Below are 16562 nucleotides of genomic sequence, written 5' to 3'. Positions count from 1 at the left end.
TGCAATTGTATAAGTACATATCTCTCCATGAACACTGTACACTGCTGCTAGGCCTACATAGTGCTTGTTCTAATAAAACCATAAAACTCATTTTTGAATGATTTAATGAATGCCTTTATTCCAGTGTGATTAACACCACAGCATTGGACTTGAGGAACACTTCCCGCAGACTTCCCTCACGTCCAACAGATGGCGGAAAACCACGGCTCCTACGTCCGGCTCCTACGTCCGGCTCCTACGTTTATCAGTGAATCTTTCTTTTTTTTTAAAGGTCTTGCAATGCAAGACGACAAGGACCCCTGGTCGAGGTCTCAACACGGCTCTACGTAAGGATGTCAGAGGAAAAGCGATGACCCCATCATTGGCTGGATTGATGACATTTCCAAACTGAACCTTCCTCATCCCTGGTGTTCTTCACGAGCAGCGAATCGTCAACAGCTACTGTTCTCCCAGACTGGGACGAGAGCCGGAGGCGCCTAGACTAACTGGGGCACAGACAACATCGCATACCGACACAGCAATATATCTATAGAATATATCTATATATAACCTGCTTGAAGCTAACTCATTTGGCAGTATAGTACTGCCACATATAGAACAGCCGTTCTGTACATATAGGAGGTTGTGTTGCTGTACTGTGCAAGGACCACTGTTCTTAAATATGTCACTTAATTTAACCCTCGTGCTGCCTTCGGGTCACATGACCCAAAGGTTCACAACGAACCATCGTTGTGTTTACCCAATTTCACCCAATACAAAAACAAATAAAAATAATTTTCTTTTAACCATTGCAATGTGGGGGGTCTGAGACAGCCCGACAGTTAAAAGAAAATGCTTCACTTTGTTTTTGTATGAGGTAAATTTGTCGCAATACGACAGTGGGTCGCAATGACTGATGGGTCAGAATGACCCGAAGATAACACAAGGGTTAAGAGAGGATGGAATACTAGGTGAGCCCAGTATCTGCATGACATTTCAGACCACTCAGTGCATAAAACAAAACCTTATCCAAACATTCAAACACGCAAGGAAGCTTATCATCATACATATGTTAGCCGACATTTCATTTAAACATTAAATAATACATGAATAGCAGAAATAACTTTTTTCCGCTTATTTCTCATAATGACAGCGTAGATTGAGCTGGTGTCTCCGTGATATTGTCAATGGGGACAGTCTGGTGTATAAAAACATCGGCAGGCAGTAGCCATACATTTTAGTATTGTTCAGGGGAATTATGCACTATTCACACAAACTGTACAACTCTGCATCACTTAAAACATCCCAGTAAAGAAAAAATAAGTCTTCAAAAGACACTTTCACACTCACATCATAACGCAAAACACTGTAAGCACAAATACACCATGTAGGCGTACATATATAATGGTGTTTTGGACTTGTGTATTAAACAGACAGACTCAGAGTACACGTCAAATAAAAACCAAGGTGAAATAAAATGTGTGTATATAAAGTGTTTATACACATGACTGTATTGTTCTTTATTTCACATTTTACTCCTCTCTTGTGCGCTGGTCTTAAAAGATACTATTTAATATCCGTATAATAATCCAAATATATTAAAAATAGAGACTGGTGGTCTGCTAACTATCGTCTAACTAAAACTGACAATCATTATTCACCCCCACCTGTGACCTAAACCTTCTGTTTCCCTTTCTACTGTCTGACCTTTAACCTTTGTGTCTGCCATCTAAATAAAAGCCTACACATCGGGGTGGTCCTATTTTAAGAGCTGCATGTCATCAGAAGGCAGAAATAAATACACGTCAAACTATTTGAGCTATACGCTTGATGTCCCGTTATAGAAAAATACATCTGTGAACAATGCTGCCAACAACGATCCTTCATTTCCTATCATGTGACCACTTGCATTTCCTATCATGTGACCACTTGCCTTTCCTATCATGTGACCACTTGCAGCGTCTGTGTGGTGTGAGATGGTGCCTCAGCTGGGTTGTGTGTGTGTGTGTGTGTGGGTTTGTGTGTGTGTGTGTGTGTGTGAACCTGCTGTTCCTCTCCACGCCGGGCTCACTTGGCGGAGGCCATGATCTTGACGTACTGCAGCGCGCTGTGAGCCGCGTCGTTGTGGGCGTTGCCGCAGGAGATGCCCGTGCCGTGGCACACGGTGACGGGGGACGTGGACAGCTCTGCCAGGCACTGGTACTGCCCGTTCACCGTCAGCTCATCTGCAAACACCACACACAAACATGCCGGATAAGAACAGGAATAGTAATCACAAATCATTAGTGTAACAGACAAGCATGCATTCATTCTCCCCTCAAGTTCTAAGCCGATGTACTGTATTTGATCAAAGGAGACAATTTGATATCAAATCATGTATCCCAAATCATAATATGGACAGTAGTAGGTGGTTACTTACAAAAGCACTGATAAATATCTATGGTCCAGAGCTTTCCTACTTACGAAATTTGTGTGACTGGATCACTTAAATGCACCCAATTTCATGCATGGTGGTTAATAAAGTGTTGGTTAATCTTATCTTCTCAAATTGTAGTTGAAAAACCCTGATAAGGGCCTATACAATACGCACTATTAGTACATCGCTTTGGATAAAAGCGTCTGCTAAATTAATCAAATGTAAATCTACACACATTAGATGGATGCCTGAAGATAACCCTGCTATCTAAAACCTCTCCTAACCTAATTCATTATGTATTCATTATTAATAATGAATGAGGCCAAACTGACGCTGCAGCATCACAGTCATGATCTAGCGCTTCCTCGTGGAGGATCTCAGATCCTCTTACCTATGTCAAAGTATGTGACCTGGAAGCCCTGTTCTTCAGACAGCTCCAGCAGCATCTGGATGTAGTCTGTGTTGGGGATGCTGAGGGGATTCCTTCCAAGCAGGGATATCTTCTCTGCTGACGAGTTTCGCAAGTTCTCAAACCGGACGTTGGGCTTCGGAGTCTGGAACCAATTACACACACACACACTTTCATTGTGTATGAAGTAAACGGAGGGAGGGAGTCGTTAGGCGGGGAGTTTCAAACGGCGGGAAAGTTCTGGAACGTACCCAGGTGATTTCGGGACAACCAGACAGACTTTGAAGCTTTGCCACCATCTTCTCCGCCGCGGCTTTTTTAGCTGCCTTCTTTGAGTTTCCCATCGCTGCGGGAACACGGGCCGCGCGTGACTGACTGACCAGAATAGCATTCATGCTTACATCAAACATTGAGACATCCAAAATGTCTCAAAGTTCATACCTGTGTCTGAGAGCGACTCCATTCGACAAGTAACAGTGAATTCTCTCTTGTGGGGAGGGCCTGCCTCCATCATGACCGTGTACTCTGGCAGCCTCCAGCCCTTCTGCAGCGCGAGCTCCTGCAAACCACCACGAATAACTCAGAAACAGGCATTAGAAAGCACTGAGGAAAAACAAAAATGTAGGCCTACTACAAATTTTTGTTTCAAATATTTTCATTTGTATCGTGAAAGCAAAGACACGGCCTGGTGTGGTCATGATCTCCCACCTGTAATATCCCTACTGAGTTGGGCTGGTCAGAGGGCTCTGCTATCACACCGTTACAAACGTGTAGACTGCTGCAGGAGGGGATGACACAGAGCAGTGTGTAGTAGACGTTACTTCCAAAGTCGTAGCCTATATTACATTCAAGTTTAGCTGTAAGGTACGGAAGGTAGGCCCAATAATATTAAAACACAGTCTATCGGGAGCAATAACAATATTGTCTGTAGGCTATTTGAGACTTCATCTAACGAAGGAGCGTTATTTGTTATTTATGCTCAATAAAAACAAAAGAAACAACAACAAAAATAAACACTTATGCTTAATGACACAGAAGTTGGTTATAGCGGACTTACGCGACTCCAGTCTCCATTTCCAGTAAGTTAAGGGCTGCCTCTGCCGCCTGGTGTTTGGCTGCTTTCTTGCTCGAACCCTGACCTGACAAACAGTGCCACAACTTTAGGCAAGTCTGCATGAACTTGGAAACTACCTCCAGCAATTTTGAATGGGAAAACCATTGGCTTTCCATTGCCTCACTCACCCGTGCTGGATACATCTCCTATAGTGACGTTGAAGACGAAACTCGGTTGATGAGCCTCCCCCTCCGCCTTCTCCATGGTGTAGACGGGAATGTTGCCAATTTTGGTGCCGTATTCGTGCAGAATTTGTATCGGAGTTTTGCCAGGGCACGGTGGTGTCGGTGAATGTTGAGAAACCAAGCTGCACGAAATCATCACCGAACAAATTAGAGCCAAGTTAGACAGATGCGTGCATGATATAGTTATTAGTATTAGTACTAGTAGGCTATTCTAAAACCTCTGAAAAATGGATGGAAACAAGTAATTGCAACGCTCAGTTATAATGGCGCAAAATAGCAGGTCTCCTAATAGTAGGCTGCGATGACAGACCTTGTGTTGTTATTGAGTGTAGTTCTTATTGCTGTCGACTGGTATCCTTCTTGCGACATGGTTTGCTGTAAATATGGGATATGTTTTTATTGCCAAAAAGTAAGACTTTTTGAGGTGCACCACACAAGCACATAAACTACGGGGGACTCTGTGATGACATCAACATCCAGTTCACAGGTTCATGAGCTTATTTCCGCCAGTTGTATGGGATTCAGTAGGCCTAATGCCGACATACTGCCATCTGCTGGTTTAGTAAAACATTTAGTCATTTAGCAGACACTCTTATCCAGAGCGACTTACAGTAAGTACAGGGACATTCCCATGAGGCAAGTAGGGTGAAGTGCCTTGCCCAAGGACACAACGTCCGGTAATCGAACTGGCAACCTTCGGATTACTAGCCCGATTCCCTCACCGCTCAGCCACCTGACTCCCTGAAACACTTCGTGGGAAGTAGTTTACATCTTCATATTGTTTTATCAACAATGTATGACTTTAAATTATTTAGACTGTAAATTCTGTATTGCTAGGGGATTACTATGGATTCCACAGAATTTAGAACTCAGGTTTCCTGTATACGAGTAGCCTATGAGCTCATAATTAAATCAAGAGAGACCTGATCACTTCTTACCGCTGCCCTTTTTATTCACTGTTGTCTAAAACTATGGAATTGTGAGTATCTAGTAGGCCTATATAGGCCTAATCTTGTCCAGGTAAAATATATAGTCTAAACTTTAATTGGATTCACAGACATGTAGGCCTACTGGCCATTTTGGAATTATCTAATTTACATCTACATTACATTTAGTCATTTAGTCATTTAGCAGACGCTCTTATCCAGAGAGACTTACATGGAGTACAGGGACATTCCCCCCGAGGCAAGTAGGGTGAAGTGCCTTGCCCAAGGATACAATGTCAAGTTGCACGGCCGGGAATCGAACCGGCAACCTTCTGATTACTAGCCCTAGCCTAATTCCCTAACCGCTCAGCCATCTGACTCCCCTTTTTAACAGGAGTAGAATAATCACATGCACAACATGTATCACTTTAGACTATTCCAGTTGGCCGGGACTCTTTAAGTGCCCTTGTATTTTCCAGGCAGGCGGTGGTGCAGGACATGCAGGAGCAGATGGGAAAGTTGACGGCTCTCCTGAACGATGAACGCCGATCGCATCAACACAGCTGCCGCGCGGTGCGCCAATCCGTCGATTCACAATATGTTCATTTAGCAGACGTTTTATCCGAAACGATGTAGAGCAGGGCGAAATTCGAACCGGCAAATTCGAACTTTGAGCTGCAGTCAAATGCTCTACCACAGATACCCTGACGCCACACACGCACTTTAGTTATGCGGTTGAGCGCTGCCCGGTCCTTCTAACATCCAGTCTCTGTGTGACAGCTGCTGGGTGAGGCTGACAGGCGGGCGGAGAGAGTGAGGCTACAGCAGCAACACGAGATAGAGTAGGTGTCTCCCATGATTACAGGTTTCAATTCAGGTTTCATTCAGAATGAAACAAACCTTCTATAATGTAAGTTAAGAAAGTTATTTAGAATGTTTTTGTCTTAGACGGATGAGGAGGTTGTTTGAAACCTTCTCGGTCCTCCAGACAGCTTTTGCAGGTTCACAGATCTGAGACCAGTGCTGTGGTGGCCCTCCATGCAAAGACTCTAGAGGACGACCGGCTCTGTGCAGAGGAGAGATATGGTGACGCCTCTCACACACACAGACAAACAGACGCACACACACCGCACACACACACACAGACAGACAGACAGACAGACAGACAGACAGACAGAAAGACGCACACACATGTGAGCACACTCACAGAAACACACAGAGACACACACACACAGACAGATAGAAAGACGCACACACATGTGAGCACACTCACAGAAACACACAGAGACACACACACAGAAATACACACACACACAGAAATACACACACACACAAAAATACACACATAAAACACAGTATTCAGGGATAGAATGACCTTCAGTTGGTGGACGCCTTTGACACAATCTCCTAATGAGCCACTCCTTAATTACTCTGACTGAACTCTAACCCTGTTTTTACTTTAATAGCTCTGCTGGAGAAAGATTACGACTTCCTCAAGAGCTCCTTCCGCACGTATAAGGTGAGGTAAACCTTGGTCCATTCTGGTTAATAACACAGGTCGAAGTCCTGGACCACACACTGACACGGTGATTATCCTCTGCTAGCCTACAGTACCCAGCATCCCTGTCAGGGTGATTAGCCTCTGCTAGCCTACAGTACCCAGCATCCCTGTCAGGGTGATTAGCCTCTGCTAGCCTACAGTACCCAGCATCCCTGTCAGGGTGATTAGCCTCTGCTAGCCTACAGTACCCAGCATCCCTGTCAGGGTGATTAGCCTCTGCTAGCCTACAGTACCCAGCATCCCTGTCAGGGTGATTATCCTCTGCTAGCCTACAGTACCCAGCATCCCTGTCAGGGTGATTAGCCTCTGCTAGCCTACAGTACCCAGCATCCCTGTCAGGGTGATTAGCCTCTGCTAGCCTACAGTACCCAGCATCCCTGTCAGGGTGATTAGCCTCTGCTAGCCTACAGTACCCAGCATCCCTGTCAGGGTGATTAGCCTCTGCTAGCCTACAGTACCCAGCATCCCTGTCAGGGTGATTAGCCTCTGCTAGCCTACAGTACCCAGCATCCCTGTCAGGGTGATTATCCTCTGCTAGCCTACAGTACCCAGCATCCCTGTCAGGGTGATTATCCTCTGCTAGCCTACAGTACCCAGCATCCCTGTCAGGGTGATTAGCCTCTGCTAGCCTACAGTACCCAGCATCCCTGTCAGGGTGATTAGCCTCTGCTAGCCTACAGTACCCAGCATCCCTGTCAGGGTGTTGTGCAGCACTTGACCTTTGTTAGGGGGAGCACCCTCCTCTGTGTTGTTAATGAAAGTCTTTGTATTGTTGTTGTGGCTGTGATTGTGCTGCGCTCGTCTCCAGGAGAGCATCTGTGAGGAGATGAGGAGCAGCTGGGTGAAGAAGGAGAGCATCTGGAAGGAGGAGCAGGAGGAGAACCTGAGGGAGTGTCTGAGGAACGGTGCGCTTCTAGAAGGCTGTGACCTTGAGAGATCGTTAACTGTATAAGAGTTCGAAAAGAAGTCAGGACTCAGGTTCAAAAAAATATATACTTAAATGTGTATACCTGAAGGTTATATTAACTACCCTGTAACAACATAGCAATACCTATAGTCAGGGCTGGACTGGGACAAAAAAATGGCCCTGGCAATTTTGCTCGGACCGGCCCACCACAATTGGTCGGTTGGTCGGTCAGACACCTGCTCCTCTGGCTGACAGGTGCCATGGCCAGTCACCTCTCCTCCATGTTCTATGTTCACCTGTTTTTGCAAAATGTCAGGTACTGTAGGCTTAGAAACTGAAGCTACAGCACTAAACATGTTGGTTATTTTTGCACATGTTGAGGCATCAACCTCTAGACTTTTACTGCCACTGCATCTGACACAGGAAACAGAGGGGGAGGGGTGGAGCCTGTTAAGAGATGTGATTGGGCCAGCCCAGTGTCAGTATGGAAAATGAACCAATGGGCCGCTGTCCCTACTTTATGGGCCGGTTGTTGGCCAAGTTTATAAAAAAACAAAACATTATATATATATTAAATATCATATCGGCCCCAAGTGCGTCGGCCCACCGGGCATTTGCCCGGTATGCCAGATTACCAGTCCAGGCCTGACTGTGGTAAAATCCTTGCATGTAAATAGGAATTGCAATGTATGTTATTTTGTGTTAGTGTTATATAGGTTGTTACAAAAGTGTAAGAAGGCACAGTATGGGGGAGGGTGTAAGTTAATGTTTCAAAGGGTTCACTGAAAGATGTGTACAAAACAATATCAATGTTAACATCCACTTACTCCTAGAAAGCCCAACCTCCTTCATAACAAGTTTAGCAGTGTAACTACACAGCAGTTCCTGTGTAACCACAATGTTGTTACTATAGGTATTGCTATGTCACATTGTAGTAAATCTAACCTTAATGTAAGGTTTTGCCATATATTTGTTCTTCCCATCTGAACAGCACAAGAGCTGTTGGATAAAAGTAAACAGGAGAAAGACCAACAGAGAAAAACATTTGAGGCTGAGATTGCCAAGTGCGAGGAGGAGATACAGGTCAGCTGACACTGTGGTGAGATAACATTTGACTTTGATCTGGAGGGAAAATCTGCCTTTGTACTGAAGGAGTGTTTGTGGCATTCCCCAGACACTAGGCAGTGAGCTGACTGAGAAGGATGTAACCATCAACTTGCTGCGAAGCTCTCTTCACCAAACCCAGCAGCAGCTGGACACTGTGGTGAGTCTGCCTGCGTGCGGAGATGCTCTCCGTTCAGCCTGGGAACCTCCAGGAGCCCTGCTCTGGGCCTCTCTGATCTGACCCTGCTCACGGTCTTCCCTCTGTGTCACGGCAGACCTGTCAGCTGTCTGACCTAGGGCCTGGAGTGCACCGGCCCGGGCAGAAGCAAGTGATGGAGCTTCCTCCAGGATCCCTGTAGAGCTGCTGGTCCTGGTCTGGGGAACTGCTTTCCCCGTCAGTTTCATGCGTTAAACATGATGTCTTTAATTTTAAAGTGTGTGGCATTACAAATATGTTTGAAACAAAATGGCACCAGTCACGATTTCTGGTTGTATTCATTGTATTTATTGCACAAATTTTTCTTTGGTTGCCGGTGAAAGCAATACAACACGCACATCAAAATATTTGGCATATTTTCTTTGTTCTATTTAAGTACAGTAAACCATCCAAATGCAAAGAAAATACTTGTGTAACACTTTCAATTTCATATTGAAAAATATACTATAAATAAAGTGAACTAATTGTCCAATTTGAAAGTGCAATGCTGATGGAATACAACAGGGAGGTTAGTGTTTGTCTTATGTGCCACACTGTAAAAATGTTTTAAAATCCTTTCAGTTTTTCCCCACTAATAATGTACATATTTCCCCTGTATTTCAAAATGACAAGGAAATCATATTAAAATAATAACAATAAAATATTTATTGAAATGTGTCAAGCGATTTAACAAAAAATATCGTAAAAATATTGTATTCTTTTATGACAAAAGTAGACGCATTTTCTGTAATTTTACTCAAAATATATTTTGTTATGTCAATATATCACTGTCAAATACATTAAAATACTGTTAATGATACAGTTAAACACGTCCTATCGTCCCATGTCCCCTTCTCCCACCTCTCTTCCCCAATGACTACACCTTACCTACACTGTCTGCTGGTGAAATGTGAATAGGGTTGTTACTATTAGTATCAGTGTGTAACTTTTTTCTATTCTAACAATTAAAATATGGTAAAAGTAAAAGAGTTCATGGAATTATAGGGAAATTTCTGGTAAAAATACAGTAATATATTATTTATTTATGTTTTTAATCTTACAGTACTTTTCTGTTTCTCAACAGATATTTTTCGGCATCCCTGCTGCCAGAAAATAACAGTTTTTTAAATGTTTTAAGTGTACCCAAAACACCAGCTAACTATTACTCTTCAGATCAGTTTGAAGGGGGGGGGGGGGGGTTGGTCAGGAATGGGGAAAAACACCCCTTTCCTGAGAGAGAAAGCAGGCTGCGGCATCTGCTTCCTGGAACCATAAACATCTGTCTTCCTGCTGACATCATCATTCACCTTGGTCAGGATGGACACCAAGTCCACACCTCTGGTCACAGAGAGAGAGAGGAAGAGAAAGACAGAGATATACGTTTACTTTAGACCGATGCTTTATTCTGTAACAACACACTGTCCTGTACTGCCCGTTAAAACCATGTCAGCGTGCTCACCTTGGTACCAACTGGACGAGGTTTTGGCATAGCGACTGTATGTACCAGGTACCTTGTTGCCTGTCTCTGTATGAGGCAAAGTCGGGTACAGTAGCCATGCCTATCAGGAAGTCAGCGTGCGAGGCAATAGAGTCCCTGGGCACCCTGGCGTCACAGCAGAGGGAGTCCCCAGTGGGGCCAGAGCGGGACCAGGAGCCGTCAGACTCGATGGGCACCGGCTGCTGCTCCAGGGTGCCCTGGCAGGCTTGGACGAAGAAGATCTTGGGTTTCTCCCTCAGCGTGGAGCTCAGCAGACCGTTGAAGGGTTCGGTGATCTCCCCGAGTCTCACCGTGGAGCCGTCCACCCCGTACACGCAGCCCTCCCTGCCGTGGCTCAGGACACAGCACACCAGGCAGTCCACGTGACTGTGGTCACTGGAGGCCAGGTTACGCAACACGGACAGCATGCGCGCCCTGCTGCAGTCTCGCTCTATCAGGATCAGAAAGCCAAGCCACTCAAACACGCTCCTCAGACTATCTGCCACACACACACACACCCCCACACACACACACACACAGTGTATAAAGAAGGTAGAGTCAAATGTATTTCTTCCAAACCTAAAATCAAAAAGGAAAAGATCTTACTTTCATCCACCAGTGTTCCCTCTCTGTTCTTCAGCTTTGGTGAAGATCGGGTGAAGTCTTCATTGTTAATTATGAGGCAGACACCCATCTTTCCTCTCCTCATGGGGTACTTTCCTAATCCCTGTACATGTACATCAACAGTGGTGAACAGTTGTATGTTTATAGGTCAACGTTTCATTCATTAATGAAATCTTTTCATTTGTCTAATCGATAGAAAAGCGCGCGCTGATATGCATTTAAGTCAATTGAGGCCTTTAAAAAACACGACGTAAAAACTGAAACATCACAAGGGTTTGGAGCAATGGGGGAGTGCAATGTTGGGTGAATATGAGTAATATGTACAGTATCAAATGAACGTTCTCAGTGAGATCTTTCCAGTGCCAAAAGGACACAACTGAAGTTATAATAAATAGGTTGTAATTCAATTACAACTTAAAAGGCGTGACGGTAAAAGTGGGGCTTTGGGAAAAATGTGTTTTGGCTCTTCTGTAAAATCTGATATAACATACTTACGCCGTAGCTTGTTTGGGTCGGAGCCCTTGAAGTCAGTCCTAAAGGCACCTCTGTAGCTGTGTTTGCCGTCTGTGATCGTCCTGGGCCAAGGGTTCCGCTTGCCCTGCTGGAGATGGCAGGAGAGTCGGTGCTCCCTATAAGAGAGATCACACGGCTATGTAGACATGGAAATCCCCAAGCTAGTAATGTCAAAAGTATTTAGGACAAAGTACAATGAAGCAGTAAAATATTTTTGGTATCCAGGAGATGTTCTGGAGCAAACAACAACTTTCTTTGTAACAGGTTTAAGTTGAATATGTTCTTCTGTCACAGTTGATATTGCATCACTTGTTATGTTGAGCTTCTAAGAGTTACGATACTGGGTCCTCTGACTCACTGACCAAAACTAAAGAAATTATTGAGGACTTCAGAAAAACCAACAGGAACCATCCCCCTCCCATCTGCATTGGGGGGCAGAGGTGGAAGTTGAATATAGAGTATATATCAACGACAACTGAACTTTTGTCCTAAAAGTTACACTGCATTGTATTATTATGCTGCTAATTTCTCAGGTTTATTTTGGTATCTATGTGTGTGTATGATTGGTTATCTGTATTTATTGTATTTATTTATGATGAGTAGTTTAGTTAGTTATTTGTGAGTGGTTTTAACCGGACCTCAGTATCTAATTTCGTTCCAGCTCATGTACCATGTTTTGGAATGACAATAAAAATCCTTATCCTTCTGGAGCAAACAACAACTTTCTTTGTAACAGGTTTAAGTTGAATATTTTCTTCTGTCACAGTTGATATTGCATCACTTGTTATGTTGAGCTTCTAAGAGTTACGATACTGGGTCCTCTGACTCACTGACCAATGTCATTACACCACATTTCGCCAGCTGCACAACCAAAAACCTAGTTAACTAGGAGCAGTATACTAAGGAGTGAATTTGAACAATTGAACTGTTACACTTGCACTGTTCATACAATGACGTCTTTAAACAAATTCTGGCTTTATACACCTCTTCATACTAATTATACCTGATTACATGGTAAATGGAAAATCGACTGCATTTATATAGTGCGTTTTCTAACTTAGCGGCACTCAAAGCGCTTTACAATTTTGCCTCTCATTCACCCATTCATACTCACACGGCAGCGGAGCTGCCATGCAAGGCGCCGGCCTGCCCATCGGGAGCAACTTGGGGTTCAGAGTCTTGCTCAAGGATACTTCGGCACATGGCCTGGGAGGAGTCGGGGGTCGAACCGCCAACCTTGCGATTAACAGACGACCCTCTCTACCCCCTGAGCCACAGCCGCCCACAGACTAGATTAGACTTTACCTCAGTGGAGGATGTAGTTGTGTCTATTGTGTCTCCTGTCATTCCGTATTAGCAGCCGCAAATACCCACTGGTACCCTTCATGCAGGGCCTCTTATGTGGACAGGAGAGGTGACATAACTAGCCTTGGCTGTTGGCACTTGCGTTGTCCTCATTGGCACTTAGACACTCCAGCGTTTCAGAAAGTCTCCCAATGGTGGATGCTTGGACGATTGGAATATCTGACAGAGACAGAACAAAATGACCAGGAATGCGCTTGTAACCTTTGTTCTGTTCTGTCTATTTCGGAAAGAGAAATGTGTGCTCACATGCTTTATCTAGGGACTTACCTAGTGAGATGTTCTGAGGAAGAAAGAGAGAACATTACTTCACAGGGTTATGGTTTGTTCCTGTATTCTTAAATACAGATGGTGTGAATATAGTTTGTAATGCAGCTTTAGTGTACTGTACCATCTTTATAGCATAGACAGATAGTGTTGACTGACCTCAGCTGAAATACTCTCATAGAAGGAGGGTGGCAAGAGAGGTTCCACCGATCCTGCCACAAACAAAAACAAGAAGTGAATAGAGCAAAAACAACTTAAAACAATAGGACGGACATGTAGGCAACTGACTCACTACCGAATTCTCCACATGAGGCGGGTCTCTCAGGGGCCAAAGAGGGAACCTTAGTGCATATGCAATGAAACAGAAAAGCCCTTAGTCATTAAGTCTCATGAGAAAAAGTGTTTGTCGTGTCATAGGAAGATGGAATGATCAGATAAGTGTACCTACCTGGTGTCCGGGTAGATAGTCAGAAGCCGACCTACGTCTGATCTTTTCAAATTCTGTCTGTTCAGTCACAGGGCCTTTACACAGATGATAAACACTGAATAAATGTGTCTTGCAACAGTAAGTCTAAGTATAGGATAAGATAACAGTTAATGTTTCCTTATTTACATGGTAGGGTTTCCCCAAAAAGTGCTTAGTCACTTTTATGGATACACTTAGTCATCCATTCCTGCCAAGTCAGAGCCGTGAGGCTAGACACTCGTAAAAAAGCTAAATGATTGCAAATCTTACTATTCTCCATTGCTGTCACAAACTGATCGATCTTTTTCTTCAGCATTGGAACGACTTTCTCAATAATTGTATTCAGAAGATCCAGATTTGTGCTGCTCAGGCAATCCTTGTGCTCCATCTCCAGAAAGACTTCCAAAGTCGTCTGAAAATTCACAAACTTGTCAACTGTATGAACTTCTGAGACTAGTAGGCTAGCCCAGGCATTATCTCTATACTTGCCTAACCTATTCACGATGACAATAAAATTAGACTCACCATAGATTCCCGTTTTCTTCGAGGTAGACGATCAGTCAATAGGAACTTGATTTCTTTCAACTCATCTTCTGTTATATTTTCAGACAAATCATAGAGCATGTGTCTGTAAATGACAATGTACATGTTTTTGTTAATGTTTTTTTTAACGCCATGTATGCCGACATAATCTCCTTTTCAATTAGGGTGTGGTTACCTGGTTATGTGTTGTGCGGTATTCATGTTGTTCCGACTAAGCATGACCATTTACAAGTTCTAGGTGAAGTTGAGTAATAGATACTGTATAGCCTACCTGTATAGGGAAATTAGGGATCTGGTTTTAGGCAGTAGGTCACCGAGATTAAGTTCACGGATGAGGGGTCGACGCTGGATGGTGTCGAGCAATTCAACCAGCAGGTCAGGCTGCTGCGCTGATAATAAGCCTTTATCCGACAGCAGAGAGAACAGTTTCATGGCCGAGGACACCGACTGTAGGTCCTTTTTCAGTAGATCAGTGCAAAGAAACACTAGCGATTGAACCTCATCAGAACTTAGAGCTCGATCTGCCTTAAGTAGTTGGGTTTGCAGATCCATGTTCTGAAACAGTAACAGTCACGGTTAAGTTTGTGATGTCCCGATGAATGAAGCTGCTTATAGGGTCTAATGAATTTACCTTACAACTTCGTCGAACGCTTTGCCAAATCCACTACGTTAAGGCAGATGAGCGAATGAGAACGCTAGTCCGTGTCTACTTCATGAAACGGAAATAGCAAATCGAAACTACAGTCTATCAAAGTTGGCCCATTGTCATTGGAGAGGCAGTGGAGACATTTCAGCGTTTCAGTTCAATCTTCCAATTGTAAAGTTAGATACGTCAGGTCATACGATTAGCATGTTTATTTTTTAGGGCGGATTTTTTTTTTGGAAAACCCCGAGACAAGTCGTGACTCTGAAGTACTCACAGAAATACAGAACAACTCTGGCCCAGATAAATGTGCTTTCTTTTTTTTATTCAAGAGTGGAAATAGGTCTACATAACCAGCACCCGCAGGTTCACTATCACTGATAGACAGATCATGCGTAGAAAAGTGTAACAGTATAACAATATTTATATTTTGGATATTTTCTTCTTGTCCTTGGCATGCGTGATTATGTGACGTAGAATGCCTGAGCCAGTGCGCTGCAACTGGACACTGAGCAGACTCTGGGAGGATTCCTTCAGCTTGGACGAATTCGTCTTTGAATCCTTAACAAAGGATTCTATAGCAAACACACACACACACACAGACACACGTTATATACATCACAGTGTATTGTTACATTGCAATTACAAAGTAACAATGTAACATTTTACAAATACTTGGCAATGTAATCTATCAACATTTTAGCACATTTAAAATTAAGCAAATGAACCAAACTCACAAGGGAGAGGGGCTCTAACGTATCTGTCCGACCGTGTCGGATAAAACCACTTACTGTCAGTGATAAGCGAGTGCATAGCGGTGATCTGCTCCCGGGGCCAGGGTAACTGTCGCCTCCCAAGTCCGTGGGTCCTGGACAGGATGCAGTCCACGTAGGTGTCCCAGAAGACCTGGGCGAGATCCCAGAACAACGCCGAGTGTTTCCTGTTGTCCGACGCCTTGAGGAACACCATGAGGTTCCAGAAGGCTGGCACCGTGTCAGCGATCCTGGGCGAGCGCATCTCCAGCAGGCGGCCCGATGAGGACTCCCAGCACTGGGGGTCGGCCTGGTTCAGAGTCAGGGGGTCCACCTGGCCCGGCCTCTGGCCCTGGAGAGGAACCACACACATCCAGCCCACAAGCAACAGCTTTGCGAGGAGAAAGATGAGGGTGGTGTACATCTGCGGTTGAAAGAATGACACGGTTTAAAGTAATTCACACTGATTGACCTTTACATTCAGAATATAATTTGGCACCAATCAATTAGCATGATATACTGTATATTTCATATATACACCTGTTATAGTAGGCTGTTTGTTATTAATCGAATATCATATGAAACAGTGGTATTTTCTGTTACATTTACATTTAGCAGACGCTCTTATCCAGAGCGACTTACAGTAAGTACAGGGACATTCCCCCGAGGCAAGTAGGGTAAAGTGTCTTGCCCAAGGACACAGCATCAGTTGGCATGACCGGGAATCGAACTGGCAACCTTCGGATTATATATTATATTTCTATATAATATTTTACATTATCTACATTCTAGATTACTTTATTTGACATGTTAGAATATAACATACACAGATATAACAACAGATATAACATGTATATTCTAAAATGATCCACAAAAATAAACATCCATAGGGTGTAAATATCCGGGGAATAAATTAATGCACAAAATCTGAACTAAAGAAAAAACTATGTTCTTTCACGTTAGTATAGGCTTCAGTTGACGATTCAAATAAAGCTCCAACAATTACAAAAGTGTCGCTTACCTTGAGGAGAGTGGTGTAGTTTGTGTAGCTGATAACTACAGCATCTGTTTGCTGTTTGAACGACGTCAGTGTCTTTCCATTAACTGCGCCAGGCAGG

General features: G+C 43.9%; 4 protein-coding genes across 7 annotated transcripts; 1 reads left to right on the top strand and 3 right to left on the bottom strand.

The window, feature by feature from the left end:
* Positions 1-1039: 1039 nt before the first annotated feature.
* On the bottom strand, positions 1040-4579 carry prkra (protein kinase, interferon-inducible double stranded RNA dependent activator). 3 transcript variants are annotated; one of them, XR_009929793.1, is made up of 9 exons: positions 4414-4578; positions 4047-4225; positions 3862-3943; positions 3513-3582; positions 3246-3363; positions 3056-3150; positions 2787-2949; positions 1909-2204; positions 1040-1860 (listed from the first exon to the last, which is right to left on the bottom strand). XR_009929793.1 is itself a non-coding variant. In XM_062457783.1 (8 exons), exons 1-8 carry the CDS (start codon positions 4470-4472, stop codon positions 2047-2049), a joined length of 921 nt encoding a protein of 306 aa, XP_062313767.1. In that variant the 5' UTR covers positions 4473-4579; the 3' UTR covers positions 1040-2046. The 3 variants fall into 3 exon arrangements, 2 of the variants coding, with proteins under 2 accessions (XP_062313767.1, XP_062313766.1); XM_062457783.1 differs by having other exon boundaries at positions 1040-2204; positions 3513-3579; positions 4414-4579; XM_062457782.1 differs by having other exon boundaries at positions 1040-2204.
* A 935-nt stretch (positions 4580-5514) lies between these two features.
* LOC134017777 (flagellum-associated coiled-coil domain-containing protein 1-like) lies at positions 5515-9497 on the top strand. The gene is made up of 8 exons (XM_062457780.1): positions 5515-5602; positions 5810-5871; positions 6018-6115; positions 6496-6548; positions 7399-7495; positions 8489-8580; positions 8672-8761; positions 8877-9497. The coding sequence occupies exons 1-8, from the start codon at positions 5528-5530 to the stop codon at positions 8958-8960; spliced, it is 651 nt and encodes a 216-aa protein (XP_062313764.1). The 5' UTR covers positions 5515-5527; the 3' UTR covers positions 8961-9497.
* On the bottom strand, positions 9498-14760 carry casp10 (caspase 10, apoptosis-related cysteine peptidase). 2 transcript variants are annotated; one of them, XM_062457778.1, is made up of 13 exons: positions 14681-14760; positions 14321-14604; positions 14032-14134; positions 13777-13918; positions 13489-13562; positions 13333-13381; positions 13200-13252; positions 13044-13056; positions 12836-12935; positions 11394-11523; positions 10881-11001; positions 10257-10773; positions 9498-10135 (listed from the first exon to the last, which is right to left on the bottom strand). In XM_062457778.1, exons 2-13 carry the CDS (start codon positions 14599-14601, stop codon positions 9967-9969), a joined length of 1752 nt encoding a protein of 583 aa, XP_062313762.1. In that variant the 5' UTR covers positions 14602-14604; positions 14681-14760; the 3' UTR covers positions 9498-9966. The 2 variants fall into 2 exon arrangements, with proteins under 2 accessions (XP_062313762.1, XP_062313763.1); XM_062457779.1 differs by having other exon boundaries at positions 13336-13381; positions 14321-14721.
* A 224-nt stretch (positions 14761-14984) lies between these two features.
* LOC134017778 (protein FAM237A-like) lies at positions 14985-16562 on the bottom strand. Its single transcript, XM_062457781.1, has 3 exons — positions 16466-16562; positions 15484-15868; positions 14985-15267 (listed from the first exon to the last, which is right to left on the bottom strand). The coding sequence occupies exons 2-3, from the start codon at positions 15866-15868 to the stop codon at positions 15116-15118; spliced, it is 537 nt and encodes a 178-aa protein (XP_062313765.1). The 5' UTR covers positions 16466-16562; the 3' UTR covers positions 14985-15115.

The sequence above is a fragment of the Osmerus eperlanus genome, chromosome 3, assembly GCF_963692335.1.
Source record: "Osmerus eperlanus chromosome 3, fOsmEpe2.1, whole genome shotgun sequence".
Lineage (NCBI taxonomy): Eukaryota > Metazoa > Chordata > Actinopteri > Osmeriformes > Osmeridae > Osmerus > Osmerus eperlanus.
The sequence above is the reverse complement of the archived record's forward strand: the minus strand, read 5'-3'. Positions and strand labels throughout refer to the sequence as shown.

Coding starts and splice junctions, on each gene's coding strand:
- casp10 (XM_062457778.1), bottom strand. CDS start 14,601: ATGGATCTGCAAACCCAACTACTTAAGGCAGATCGAGCTCTAAGTTCT. Junction 13,382..13,488: donor ACTATCTACCCGGACACCAG/GTAGGTACACTT, acceptor ATATGCACTAAG/GTTCCCTCTTTGGCCCCTGA. Junction 10,136..10,256: donor CTCGTCCAGTTGGTACCAAG/GTGAGCACGCTG, acceptor CTCTGTGACCAG/AGGTGTGGACTTGGTGTCCA.
- LOC134017778 (XM_062457781.1), bottom strand. CDS start 15,868: ATGTACACCACCCTCATCTTTCTCCTCGCAAAGCTGTTGCTTGTGGGC. Junction 15,268..15,483: donor GCACTCGCTTATCACTGACA/GTAAGTGGTTTT, acceptor TGTTTGCTATAG/AATCCTTTGTTAAGGATTCA.
- LOC134017777 (XM_062457780.1), top strand. CDS start 5,528: ATGCAGGAGCAGATGGGAAAGTTGACGGCTCTCCTGAACGATGAACGC. Junction 5,603..5,809: donor ATCAACACAGCTGCCGCGCG/GTGCGCCAATCC, acceptor TCTGTGTGACAG/CTGCTGGGTGAGGCTGACAG. Junction 6,549..7,398: donor GCTCCTTCCGCACGTATAAG/GTGAGGTAAACC, acceptor GCTCGTCTCCAG/GAGAGCATCTGTGAGGAGAT.
- prkra (XM_062457782.1), bottom strand. CDS start 4,472: ATGTCGCAAGAAGGATACCAGTCGACAGCAATAAGAACTACACTCAAT. Junction 3,944..4,046: donor AGGAGATGTATCCAGCACGG/GTGAGTGAGGCA, acceptor ACTGTTTGTCAG/GTCAGGGTTCGAGCAAGAAA. Junction 2,205..2,786: donor GGTCACATACTTTGACATAG/GTAAGAGGATCT, acceptor TGGTGTTTGCAG/ATGAGCTGACGGTGAACGGG.